Here is a 13,486-nt window from a genome sequence, read left to right as displayed (position 1 = left end):
AGCAATTGATAAACACTAGACAAGCCACCACTTATGCTACTCTAAAAATCTAGCCAAGTCTTTAGATAATAGACATTATCCAATGATCTAAATCCTAAAGGTCAAGAAATCATTATATGACTTTTATCAGGTGGTTAAAACTATTAATTGAACAATTAATAAATGAAGTGTAGTATGACCTATGTACTCTTTTTTTTTTTTTTTTTTTGTGCACAAGTGGATTGATAGTGCTTTATGGTTCTTGGTCATGCTAAGTTAATTAATTGATAAATTAATCATAGTTGTCAATTAGTAACTTTTTTTCATATGGAAATCATGCTTGAATTTTGGAGGTTTTCTTGTTTTGCTGCCTCACAAAGTACGGACAATTATTTCCTAGAATAAATCAAATCTGCAAGTATAGGAAAATATACACATCCTTCAAGATCACACATTGCATGACTCTATCAATCACTTAACCCCCCACCCCAAAAAAAAAAAAAAAACAGAGAGAGAGAAGGGAAGTTTAGTAGTACTAGTTTAATAACCAAGCAGTACCTTTCTGTAAATAGTACAAAAATCGCATTTTCACAAAGATATAATATAACAAATAGCAGGTCGTTTTAAATGATCAATTCTTTATTATAGTAGTGGAACAAGCCAAACTAGCCACACTAAAGGCGGGTTGTGGTGTAATGATAAGTACTCCTTCATTCTTAGTCGGAGATTTTGGATAGTGGTTGAGTTAAAATTTTCATTAAAGAGACTCAAAATATAAAGAAGTAAACACACTAAAAAATAAACGGGATTCAACATATAATATATATATACATTTAAATTTTTTTACCTATCTACACGATGTAAGTTTAATTTCAGCAAAGCGTATCAATTGACATCACTTGGACTATGGTGGGTTCGCCATTGATCTCGAGTTTGAGCTGTGGGTATGAAGTTATTTTTTATAAAAAGCGTTTTACCCTCAGAATGAAACTTTCCGACGCAAATCCAAATTAATCGATGTCACAAAACAGACATTGAACACGCGGTGAGAGGTGAGAAAAAGGACCAATGGACCCATTTTCTATTAGTGCTCAAGGAAAGTAAATGATGAAGGCCAAAATTCGGATACAATCATAAAGAAGAAATTAAAATGGATGGAGGACATGGACATAAGTGTTGGTACCTGGGACACTAGCATATTCCTTTTTCATGCTTAAGCAAATAAATGGGCCAATTATAGAGGCAAATTTGGCCCATTGGGTCAACATGGTTAGTTTTAGAAACAATGATGGAGACCGTTTAAGGGCCCATATTTAATTGTTGACATGGTTTTGTGTTTGTTCTCAATCATGAAAAGTGACAACCCCACTCTTTTGCCTGACCTTTGGAGTTGTAATGTAACCCTTCATGTCTTTAGTACATTTTCTAATCAATTGGTACTTTTTTTACCTTTTGAAGCTTGTTCTTTATTTATTTATATTGTTTTATTTTTATTATGCATTTAAGTTTTATAATGATAATATACATAATATTCATATAATTGTGACGTATCTGACATAGGGCAGACTGATGAAGCGGGTCAAGTAGAATTAGCAAGCTTCTAGGCCAACAAGCTTCATGGGGATAAGAGAATAGAGTGAAGAGTTTTATAAGACATAACACAAGTTCACATGATACGAGCGCTTCTAGTGCTCAATGTGACATAGCCCGGAAGACAAAATTCCTACGTGCCTAGGACCAAAACATACAATACGTGTCATGGGCTTGGATCGTGACAAATATAGTATCCAAGCCAATACTCCCTCTATCCGATAGTGGGACATACCTCAGTGAGAACGCTGAGTCCTAAGCAGGGTGTATGTGATGTCCCTGACAGAGAGGGTGCATTTAGTAGGAGTAAAAGGCTTTTAGGCTGGCAATTTCTAAAGATGAGGTTTACATTACACTTTAGGCGAATCCTACATTAGAAGGAGAGAGTAAAATAAAGAGCTTTGTAAGGTATAACACAAGTTTATATAGTACGCACACTTTTATGCTCGATATGTCGTAACCCAAAAGATAAATCAATGCGGACCTTGATCCATAGGCTTGGGTTGTGAATTGTGACAACAATCAGATCATTTTAAAGTGAAATATAAGGTGTCCACTTACGCATGGGTTTGTAACCTAGAAAAGAATGTAGTTAACATAGTGAAATTACCACCAAAGGTTATGGTGGGGCAGTAAGTACATCTCTTTCTTTAATCTGGATTTCGGATCGAGCTTTGGGAATGGATGGTAGGGCGGTAATTACATCTCTTTCTTTAATCTGAATATTAGATTCGAGCTTTTGGAATGGAGTCATTTTTGGTAAGAAGCATTTTATCCCTAAAAGTGGGAGTTCCCTCTGTGAATCCGGATTAGGACCCCGAAAACAAATATGGGACACCGGCTAAAAAAATAGCCTATTGAAACTGATTAAGTTTATGTATATGATGATATTGTTACACCGCTAGCAGATAAAATTTAAAGTACTTTTCTTATTTTCATCGATCTTGTTGCCTCAAGGAAACTATACGTAAGAACTTATATGCTGCTAGCGTTTACACAAGTGTTTTCTTGAAATGCTATAATAAAATAACCATGAGATATAGTGCGAAGCCATAATCCTTGTTTAGTTATCATTTAAAAGTTGGCATTCCGTGCCTCATATTAGCAAATCATAAACCAGAAGCAAGAAATTGAAAACGACCACACCTAAAAATGATAGATACTACACTAAACTATTTAACACACATATGATTCTAGTACAAATATAAAAACTAATAAATATACCGATAACTTCAACCATAACTACAATAGTACAATAATGATCCTCTTTAGTTGAACGGATAGAGACCTCCTAGCTTTTAATCTAGGCAAGAATGTAGAAATAACTGCTGTTAAAACATTGTGAAAATCCAAAATAATAGTGTAGCACCAAAGGTTACTGCTCCTTAGGTTGATTGTGTCGACAAACAAGACCAAATAGTTATTTTGGATCTACTTTTACTTACCTTTGAGAATTCAAGAAAATAGAAACAATTTTTTGCACGGATTTCCCTACATATGGATTGGTCTTTAATTTTTGTCCCTTAATTCATTGGTCTTTAATTTTTGTCCTTGCTTCTCATTTAATGAAAATTTATGGGCCAAAGTATCCTTATTCGCTGGTCTACGAAACCAGAGATTCTGGATTCGATCCCCAACAGAGTAAAAGAAAAAACAAAATCACAAGCAAGGTTTTGTTGACACCCAATTTTGTCCCTCCTTTATTTAATTTTATTTACTCGGACTTCTAAATTTACTGACGAGCTAAATACTTTATTTTCACTACTATTATTTTCGCTACTTTTATTTTTTCAACATTACGAGCATTATTTTATCACAAATTTTAAATGTTCGTCATCGTTTCATTTTCTCGGGTTTAGAATCGTTAAATTAATCACAAGACAACACTTTGCAAAATCTTTTTTTATCTACATATTAATTATTAATTGTCTTTACATAGTATATATTGTACTAGTTATCAAATTAGAAGCCCAACAATAATTAAATAAAGGAGGAAGGATCAACATTTTTCAGCCAAATTAATGGCCAAAAATACAAATACAATATTATTTCCCTACCCAAACAAATAACCCACATTTTTAATACCCAACCCACATTTTCAATCCACATTTTAGCCCAAACGAATTATTGATCCAGCCCAATCCCTTCCAACCGACCCGGTCCGGCCCACCCCCTTATTTTAACCCTAACCCTTAACCCTTTTCTTTTTCTTTTCTTCTTCACTCTCTTCTCCCCTCTTATCTCCTCACGCCTCTGCTCCCACTCTCCCCTGTCTCCCTCACGTTTTCTCCACTCATCTCTCTCTCTCCCACGTTTCATCTCTGCCATACCCACGCTTGTCCCCCACGCTCTGTCATACACTACTATCGCTCATACGCTCCGCTCTTTTCTTAAACCAAACGAAGCCCTATAAATGGGGGGGGGGGGGGGGGGATTTTTTGGAAGAGAGAGTATCTTTTAGGGGATTTTCAGTATTTTGGGAATGATTCGGTATTTGGACGGACACCCACCATCCTCCGACCATGATTTTCATTTTTTCGGTGAACTTTAGCCGGGGATTACTCAACGTTCTCAGAGATTTTTTTTTATCCATAACCTACCCTAAATTTCACACTACTTTGATTTGTTAACATTGTTATAGAAGAATTTCTGGGTTTCGAGTTTTTTTTAGCAGTTCGTATTTTTTTTTTAAATACAACACTGATTAGTTTCTTTTCAATATACAGACCCCTCTTGAATCACTATATCTGAAAACACTCACTTGGAGTGTTAGATTATTCATTTTAATAAATTCGGCTTTTACTTTGGAGTCGAGGTAGATTCGAGGCCATCGATACCCAGTTGACTGCACTCGCAAAAGGTCAGCACCGTCCCTTTTATAGTCTTTTGTTCAGAATAGCATATTCTGTTATGAATGCAATTTATTAGGTTTAGAGGTGATGAAATGATTATACGGCATATAGATGTTGGTTGCTGATTCAATGTGGTCTCAAATCGATGTTCTGTGCTCAGTTCTATTAGCAATCATGTATTAGACCTAGTTGTATTTTCAGTTTGATCAGTATGCCTATATGAAGATAAACATGTCTCAGACCAGGATACCAGTCCTATCCGAGTGTTTGTTTATGGAAAACTCATGAAATAAATCAGTCACATACCTTATAAATTTGTGCTGGATTCATGTTTGTGTTTTAGCCTGTTGATTCAAAGTAAGATATTCACTTGGATACTTTGACTATCTCTAATATGTATTTAATTATGAGAAGGTTCATATGCTATTTGGTCTTAGTTCTTGCATTAACCCTTCATGGTGTGTGATCTCTTAAGGTCATTAGATGTTTATTTTCGAAATTTGTGATTGTTGATTTAGAATAGAGTATGATCCTTTCCTTCTACTCTATAGCCTAAAAGTATTCTCAGATACACTCTTTGCTGTATTTCCAATGATTCAAGCCTCCAATATGCTGTTAAATAAGACTAAGCATAAAACTGCCTCAAACATAAATGATTAGTCAATATCTGTGAACTTATCTGATTTTTGGTGGATTTATGATATATCAATGATAGTTTAAGGACTGGCTTGTGCCTAAGTGTTGTTTGAACTGCTTTATACTTATTTTGACTTTTTCAGTAACTTACTTGAGATTAAGTATCTGAGCCTTATGAGTTAAGTGCTTGCCCTGTTTTAAGTCAGGAAATTGTAGTTTAGTTTGAGTATTGTTTAATCATATGCTTACAGATGATGTCCATGTGTTTACAGTTTTGAGTCTTTCTCAACTGTTGTCATTTGATGTACTATATGTTAATAAATAAATGATTATATAGTTCCTCGTTTGTTGGTTCATTGGTATATCTAGTCTGATCAATGATTCAAGTGTGAGTTAGTGGTTACTAGGCTTATGAAACTGAAATGAAAGAAAGTCTACACTAGTTCCTCAGGTGGGAATTCTGCTTACTTTGACCCCATGTTCCTGTCTAAACCATTAAATAAGCCATATAGCTTAAATATCCTTCGCTCTGAAACCAGCAGTTCCGATACTTTGTAATAAAACCAGAAACTTTATTTTGAGCTAAGTGGAATTTCTGGGAACCATCTCACATAGGGATTATGGCCTGCCCTTCCAAGGTTCTTGAAACCTTTAGAACTGGTCGCGTCATGTGGAATAATATGATGGTGACCCCTCAGTTTTTCCTCATTTCTAAATCTTTGTTGTCATATTTTGGACTGAAACTGTTGTTGCTACTTGTCTTGGGCCCCTTCAAAGGAGTGTGGGTTTGATTGGTTATTGCTGTCTGGTGTCACTAAAGGTCTTTTGATATGAATTTCATATGCACGCACTTGTACATTACCCCCTGCTCATGCCCATATCTGCTTATGAAATTGTCTCTGAATTCACCTGTTTGCACAGTGACTGCTACACGACCTGTCCTAGCTATTCCCCTTTTGTTGAATGTGCCAGTTGACTATGATGCATCCCTACTGTCACACTCTGTTTTGTTGCCTGGGCCATGCTTTATCTAGAGTTGATTATTCCCTCTTTGTTGCTACTGGTCTAAACTGCTGGATTCTTCCATCCATCTATCATTTATATATTTCATGGACTTGCCCTCCCTGCATTGGTATTAGAACTGTTGGTTGTTGTATACGGTATAATTGACCACTTTACAGCTTGCAAAACACTTTGACTTACTATGATGCTGTTGATAGAAAATGTATGACAGTGTCCCGTACTTTCTTAAGTATCTTCACTAGTCTCGCTTAATTTAATACGAGGGAGAAAGCCTTTCACTATTTACCTTCTATACCTCTTTATGAATGTGTATACATAAGATATACCTAAATATACACAATACATACATAACCTGCTGATTTGCTTTGAGGTACATTTACATGCTTTAACTTTACTCGTTGTTTATATACTAATCCTTTTCTTTCGTTTTTATGCATGATTATTGCATACGAGTTCCTCGGACTCCTCTCCTTCCGCGCTTGACGTTGGGTTTTTAGCCCAACGTAACTCCTCCTGTGTCAGTCCAATCCGCAGCCAAACGAGAAAACAAAATCTGGGCCAAAGCCCAAGACAGCCCACAGCAGCAATATAGAGGAATTTATTAGGCCTAAGCCCAAGACAGCCCACAGCAGCAATATAGAGGAATTTATTAGGCCTAAGCCCAATAAACGTGAACAGTTCGGCTGGACCTTAATAAATGGGCCAAACCCATTTTCTCTTTTACTCTATTCCTTATTTTTTTTTGTGTATTTTTATTTGCTTTGTATGACTAACATCCTACCTTTTTTTTTTTTTTTTTTCTAACTTACATGAACTTAGCAAATTAGTGGTGCTTAGTTTAATAATGGGTAATTAATTTAAGGAAAACCAATCAATCCCATAAGATTCACTTGTTTTCCTGCTATTGATTTCAAAATTACGTCTTTATAATATTTCAAAAGAAATTAAAACGTATGTTCTATATTCGTTCTTGTTCTATCGTTCAAATTCCAAAACAAATTTCTAGACTCACGTTGTAATGCAATATATTTTCCGATAGATGTAAATGTAAATTCAAGTATATTTTCATGAATACATTTATCAAGAATCATGCACATTTTAGTTAAAGAAAGCTAATAGAAGAGAAAGAAAACTTATTTCCTTTTGCGTCCTATTTACAAAAAAAGATAAATATAGATTTTTCTATATTGCAGTACTCATACAATATAACCTTTTATCTAAAGTTCACGTTTATTGAATCTCGCCTACATGTATTACTTTAAACAACACTATTATACTTTCGTTTAAAACCTTGACAACATTTATAAGTTGCATTTTAAAATAGCATTAGAAGTATTTTCTTTATACAAATTATTATTTTAGAAATTTTATTTTTTCTTACATGTCTATCTATAATTTTAACCGTATTTAGAAAGTTGCGTTATTCCTCTACAATATTATATTTATACTTAGCCTAACTAATTATAAGTCCGGTAGGTTAACCATTGTTAATGGGTCTTAAAGGGTGCCTAATATCTTCCCTTTAGACTAATTGAACCCTTACCTAGAATCTCAAGTTTCGCAGACCTTAAACAGAGTTAACTCTAAACATAATTTTAATAAACTTTAGGTGTCCTAATGCACCATAAATAATTAGGTGACGACTCCTTAAAACAAACCAACAAAAACAGGAATCTCCAATATGTCGTACTTCTAATTTAACCCGGATAAAATGGGGTATGACAGGTTTCATAGAAACTATGCCTATTCGGGCAAAGTTATATAGAAACTCTGCCTTGTCCGGCATAGTTTTGTATAAATTAAATTATCCGACATAAGTGGTGTAGTAACTAATTCGCTTGGCATAAGTTTATAGAAACTATGCTTATTCGGATCCAAATTTCTTTTTTTTTTTTTTTTTTGGTTTTACGATGTTAGGGATACTTTCGGTGACTTTTTATTACTTAAAGTACCGTAGAGGAAAAATTAAATACCTGCGACTTGAGAGACAAAAATTAAATACCTGCGACTTGAGAGACAAAAATTGAAGACCACCCCAAGATAGGGCATTCGTATGAATTGCCCAAATAGAAATGGGCAGAAGTTTTGGGCTGTTGGGCTTCAACTGGTTGTCACATTAATGACCACTCAAATCTGTTTCTTGAGAGAAGGTAAATTGTAACTTTTACACCGGTTATCAAATATTATCTACTATTTTAAAAGTTATTTAACCACTCTTTTGACATGAAAAAAGTTTTGAATATAAATAACACTAACTAAAACACGAAAGAACTCTAGGAAACGCTGATGGAGTTTGAAGGATTGACAAGTTGAACATAAAGAACGATTCATGAATTCGAACGTGACCTTTATAAGTTAAAAAACCAAGGAATAATTTGTTGTGTTAAAAAATTTGTTGGAGTTTCAAACCTTATATGAGGCTCAAATCTTTTTAAATTCAAAACCAAGGAACAATTAATGGAGTTAAAATATTTGTTGAAATTTCAACTTACAAATTAACCCCATAAATTCAGACCTTTATAAATTCGAAACCATTGAACGATTTATGATGTTTCAAATTTCACTAGAGTTGCAAACCCTGTGAGTGATTCACGGGGATCAAGCAAGGTGAAATGTTTACTCATATTGTTAAAATTTAAAAACCTTATATTTCTTTATGTAAATTCATCGTTTAATTTTTTTGCTTCCACTTATTTTAATTAACTAGTCTCTATAAACGTGCAGTTGCACGTTATTTCCAAACAATGTAATGGAATGCTTGAATATAATTAGTCGCCATATATATTGCACACCAGTTCCTATTCGCTGCCTTCTGTAATCAGTAATTGATTCTAAAGTTTTGTGTAAAATTGTAGTATAAGAGATAGGATTAAAAAAAAAAAAGTAAATAGTTATGGATAGAAAAGGAGATCAATTTAAATAGTTAAGGATAGAAAAGGAGATCAATTTACTTAAATTAATATGATAAATCGGTATGTTAATAAATGTAAAGTAATAAGATTAGGCCTTATTACGTGAGTTAATTAAGTTGTAGTAGTAATAGGATTACTAAAGAATATTCCTAATGTTCTAGTAGTAATAGGATTAAGTTTTTTATTTATCAAAATAGATAATAAAAATATGCATGACAGAATTAGACTAAAAGGGTATAAAAGTTATTTAATATTTCAAGAATATTTTGGTCAATCAACATTTATATTCATGATTTTAAAATAGTATATAGATTGATGTAGTTGCAGATATAACCTTGATTGGTGATGTCAGACACTTCACTCATCTTATAACTTATAGGATGCGGCTCCTCTTCATTACAACTTCTTTTCATTTTCTCAAATACACATTTAGATGAGTGACACTTATATAATATAATTTTTTAAGGTCAAGATTAGATTAATATAACAAGCATCTTAACCATGGTTAAAAGTAATAAGTTTTGAAAAGCAATTTCTATTTTTGGTATGCAATATATATCAGTTTCCCACAAATTTTACATTAATACGACTAGGCAAATAGATAGCTTGGCTTTTCTACTCGCTAAACCCCTACACATAAATTAGGAAGAGGGAGTACGCAAAGTTTTAACCTTCTAAAACAAGAAAGAAGAACAATTCTAAACATGAAGAAACACAATAGGAAAATAACTTTGTATACAGGTCTGAAATATTGAAAGGGAATAAAATATTGAAAGGAAATGTTTTATTCTCTCCAAGTTAGTTTATCCTAGTACACAATTCTTTTTCACTTTTCAGATATATATAATTCTCTGTTTCCGCATGTCCTTTTTCATCACTGCGGCACATTTACCTCCTCCACCGCTGCCACCAGTGGCGGAGCCAGGATTTCCGCCGAGGGGGTTCAAAATATAAAAAAGTAAACATACGAAGAAGCCTAAGGGGGTTCAACATTTAATATATATACATAAAAAATAATTTTAACCTTATAAAAACAGTATTTTTTTCCGCCGAGGGGGTTCGGATGAACACCCTCGGCATAGTGTGGCTCCGCCACTGGCTGCCACCACTTCTACTTAGATGTGGATCCAGTAATTAAAATATATGGAGTATGAATTTTTACAGTAATTTCAAATTAATTTATAATGATAATTCGATTCACAATTAAATATTTATAATTTTACAATGAGTATCTACTATGAGCAAAATCTACAGGGTTCCCAGGACACTAAACTAGAGCTTTGGACCAGCCCCTGCTTGTGTTGCCGCTATATGTATTAAGAAATTTAATTAGTATAATATATTAACTTGATTTTATTGTAGAAAATTTATAAACTTCATATTCTGGATCCGCCTCTGCTTTCATCATCAACTCCAATTACAACATGCTCTCCTTTTTCCTTTGGTTTCATCACCTCCTCTATTGCATGTATCTCACACACAACATGTTCTCCAGCTATTGGATTCTCCTCCTCCACCGTGACCTCCACAACAAAATCTCCACTATTAATGTTGTCACCCTCAAAGATAGGGTTCACAATTCCGCGGTGGAGGAGGAGTTGTGGAGACCGAGGCGTTAGTGGTTTTTCTAGCGCCTCGGTCGGCCAGGAATCCTCCTGCTCCTCCTTCTCCTCCTCCTCCTTCTTTTCTTCCTTCTTGAAACGTGCTTTAATAGAAAGCTCTTCGACAGCCTCAGAGATTTTGTCGACGCATGTGATGACATCGATGAGTATCGACGCCACCGACATTGTTGTGATGAAATCAATGGTCTCAGCTTCTGAGAAGGTTTTTGTGGTAATTACAAGCGTCGATCTAAGGTCACTGATCGCGAATTTTGCAATATATGGGTCAGGTTGTGCCGTTGAGGAAGAAGGTTGGGTCCTGGTTTTGATGGAGAATGCAAGGTCTTTTAAGGCATTGCTAGATTCCTTTATCATTCTTTTGCATGCTTCTTCTGTTCTTCTATGGAACTCCGTTGGTGCCTAAAAAATCAAGCACGCGTGAAAATTAAAAAGTTTGTACCCACATTGTTTCAGTTTATGTGACACAGTTTGAATCGGTATAATTTTTTTTAATAAAAAGATTACCTTTTAAAATTTGTGTGAGTATAAATCTTTTGATAGTTGTGGACATGCCATTACATTTTTTTCTCAGCCATTTTTTTTTTCTCCACCATTTTGTTATGTCTCCACTCATCACAACTACCAATGAAGTGTTCATGCACTTTATGATTCTATAAACACTTTCTTTGTCTCAATTTATGTGGCACATAATTTAAAAAAAGAAAGACAAATTTTGAATCAATTTATGCTCTAAATAAGTCGCATACCTTCGTGTGGTTATGTAAGGAAAAAATAAAAGTTTAAAATTAAATTATTTTTTAAACAAAAAAGTACAATATTTTTTTAGACAAACCAAAAAAAAATATGGCATATAAATAGAACTAAAGGAATATTCACCAAAAATTGTGACTGTCATTTAGGTCATATCAATATATACCTTAGACTTGGATTTTAAGTGACCACTAAGAGCATGAAGATGGCAAGCACAATCCCTACTAAGGTTACCAATCTTCAAATACACTTTCCCTGGATTATTAAACCTGAATAATCCGTGTGCAGGCTCCCACCATGCAAAGTTTGCCTGAAACAATTTGTTTTACTGTAAGTTCTATGCACCGATAATATAAAACAATGTATACCGTTATATCACTAATTTAAAATATAATTTCAGATAATTCTCTATACAAACATTGTATGGTAACTTTAAAAAATCGGAAAACATCCTTCTATAATATGTGAAAAGAAAAAATATTGATAATGTGAAGATGTTTTTTTTTTACTGTCCGTATAGATATATAACTTAAAGCTTTTGTTATTTTTTATGTTTATAAGTATTCAAACAAATGAACACAGTAATTATGAAACGGCTCTTCATAATTATTCTCATAACAAGATAATATGATAAATAAATATAATTTCTTTAATTTTCTTCCACCTTCTATATTCCTTTATTTATATTCTTTTATTCCCTTTTTTTTGGTCTTTCAATAATACGTTATATTCTCACGTATTTTTTAGGGTGGTCACTAGTTGGAGAGTTTAACAACTGTCTTTATTTTCCGTCTATAAGGAAAGAAAATTCAAATTCGTCATTAGCAAAATGCCCTATTTAGTCGTTCTAAAGAACTCTCCACAACAACTTAAAATACAGATTAAGAGCATTGAATGAAAGTTGAAAAATGAATAGTCTCCCCTAAATACTTGGATGAATGGGATAAGTCCACTTCTAACCAATAGAGAAAATCATGGTAAGGAGCGCTTTCCCTTTAAATAGACCTTAAATGACAAGAATTTGAATTAGTCAATGAAGTAATTAATGTAAATAAATATATTTCTCCTTGCGGACGCGGATCTCATATAATTACGACTTGGAATAAGTCAGTGAAGTAATTCAATGTAATTACTAGTATAGAAGACTTGCATGTTTCTCCTTGCGGAGGAAGCAGATCTCTTATAACTACGATCTGAATTAGCACTCGTTGGGTACACTCACAAAGCGGATGAATTTCCTTAGTTTTCATGCATATATAGCTTTAGTACCCTCCTAGATGCAAAGAGTATTTGTTTCTTTTCAAAACCCTATACATCTACCTCTCAATAAAAAAAGAAACTGAATTTTGCTAACATTCATAATGATATATTTAGAGGCAATTAGTTGTGATTTAGGTGCAGGTCTAACCGGCCGCGCTATAAGCTAAATATAGTCACACATTTTATGAACCTAATAGTAATTTTTACAATCAAATCTATAGATTTCAGATTGTACTATATATATCTATATTAGAGGGAGAGTTGTAATTATCTGATTTACTCACCAAAGATTCCACAGTGGCCTTAGAATCAAGAACACTTTTAAAGGTTTCGAGAAATGCCTTTTCATTGTCAGTTGCTTCATCCTCAGAAATGTGAAAATATTCCCTTTCAAAACCTGCAAAGTTCATTTTTTTTTCAATTTGTTGCCCTACATAAACAAGTGGCGGAGCTATCATTGTTCAAGGGAGTCAAGTGATACCTCTTCACCGGAAAATAACACTATAAATAGGTCAATTTTTTTTTAATGAAATAATGCACTTTCAGTCCCTTAAATATCAGAAAATTCTGTTTTTTTTTTCTTGTTATATCTCACTAAGCAAATGTGACCAATGATTAATTAAAATGTGCTCTTTTGATCTCTCTTCTTGTAAATCTTCACAAATTTAAATAACTATTAACCATTAGATCATTTAATTACCTATATTCTATGTTAAGTTTACTGCTAGTCCAGATGAGGATAAACAGTTCTAAAAATAGTCTAAATGTTAACATATTTAATTTATATAGGGACGAACATAGATATATTTAATTAATTATACTTAGTTATATATCATAAGGACCAATTAGAAATTTTCAATAA

The 13,486-nt window shown here is 33.5% G+C and overlaps 1 protein-coding gene across 1 annotated transcript; it reads right to left on the bottom strand.

Moving 5' to 3' along the window:
• Positions 1–10,265: 10,265 nt before the first annotated feature.
• On the bottom strand, positions 10,266–11,784 carry LOC132624647 (aluminum-activated malate transporter 8-like). Its single transcript, XM_060339395.1, has 3 exons — positions 11,779–11,784; positions 11,531–11,674; positions 10,266–11,013 (listed from the first exon to the last, which is right to left on the bottom strand). The coding sequence occupies exons 1-3, from the start codon at positions 11,782–11,784 to the stop codon at positions 10,369–10,371; spliced, it is 795 nt and encodes a 264-aa protein (XP_060195378.1). The 3' UTR covers positions 10,266–10,368.
• Positions 11,785–13,486: the final 1,702 nt, after the last annotated feature.

This window comes from Lycium barbarum, chromosome 2 (genome assembly GCF_019175385.1).
Source record: "Lycium barbarum isolate Lr01 chromosome 2, ASM1917538v2, whole genome shotgun sequence".
Classification (NCBI taxonomy): Eukaryota; Viridiplantae; Streptophyta; class Magnoliopsida; order Solanales; family Solanaceae; genus Lycium; species Lycium barbarum.
Note: the sequence above shows the minus strand (reverse complement) of the source record. Positions and strands in the feature narration are given on the sequence as shown.

Coding starts and splice junctions, on each gene's coding strand:
- LOC132624647 (XM_060339395.1), bottom strand. Junction 11,014..11,530: donor ACTTAAAATCCAAGTCTAAG/GTATATATTGAT, acceptor TTGATTTTTTAG/GCACCAACGGAGTTCCATAG.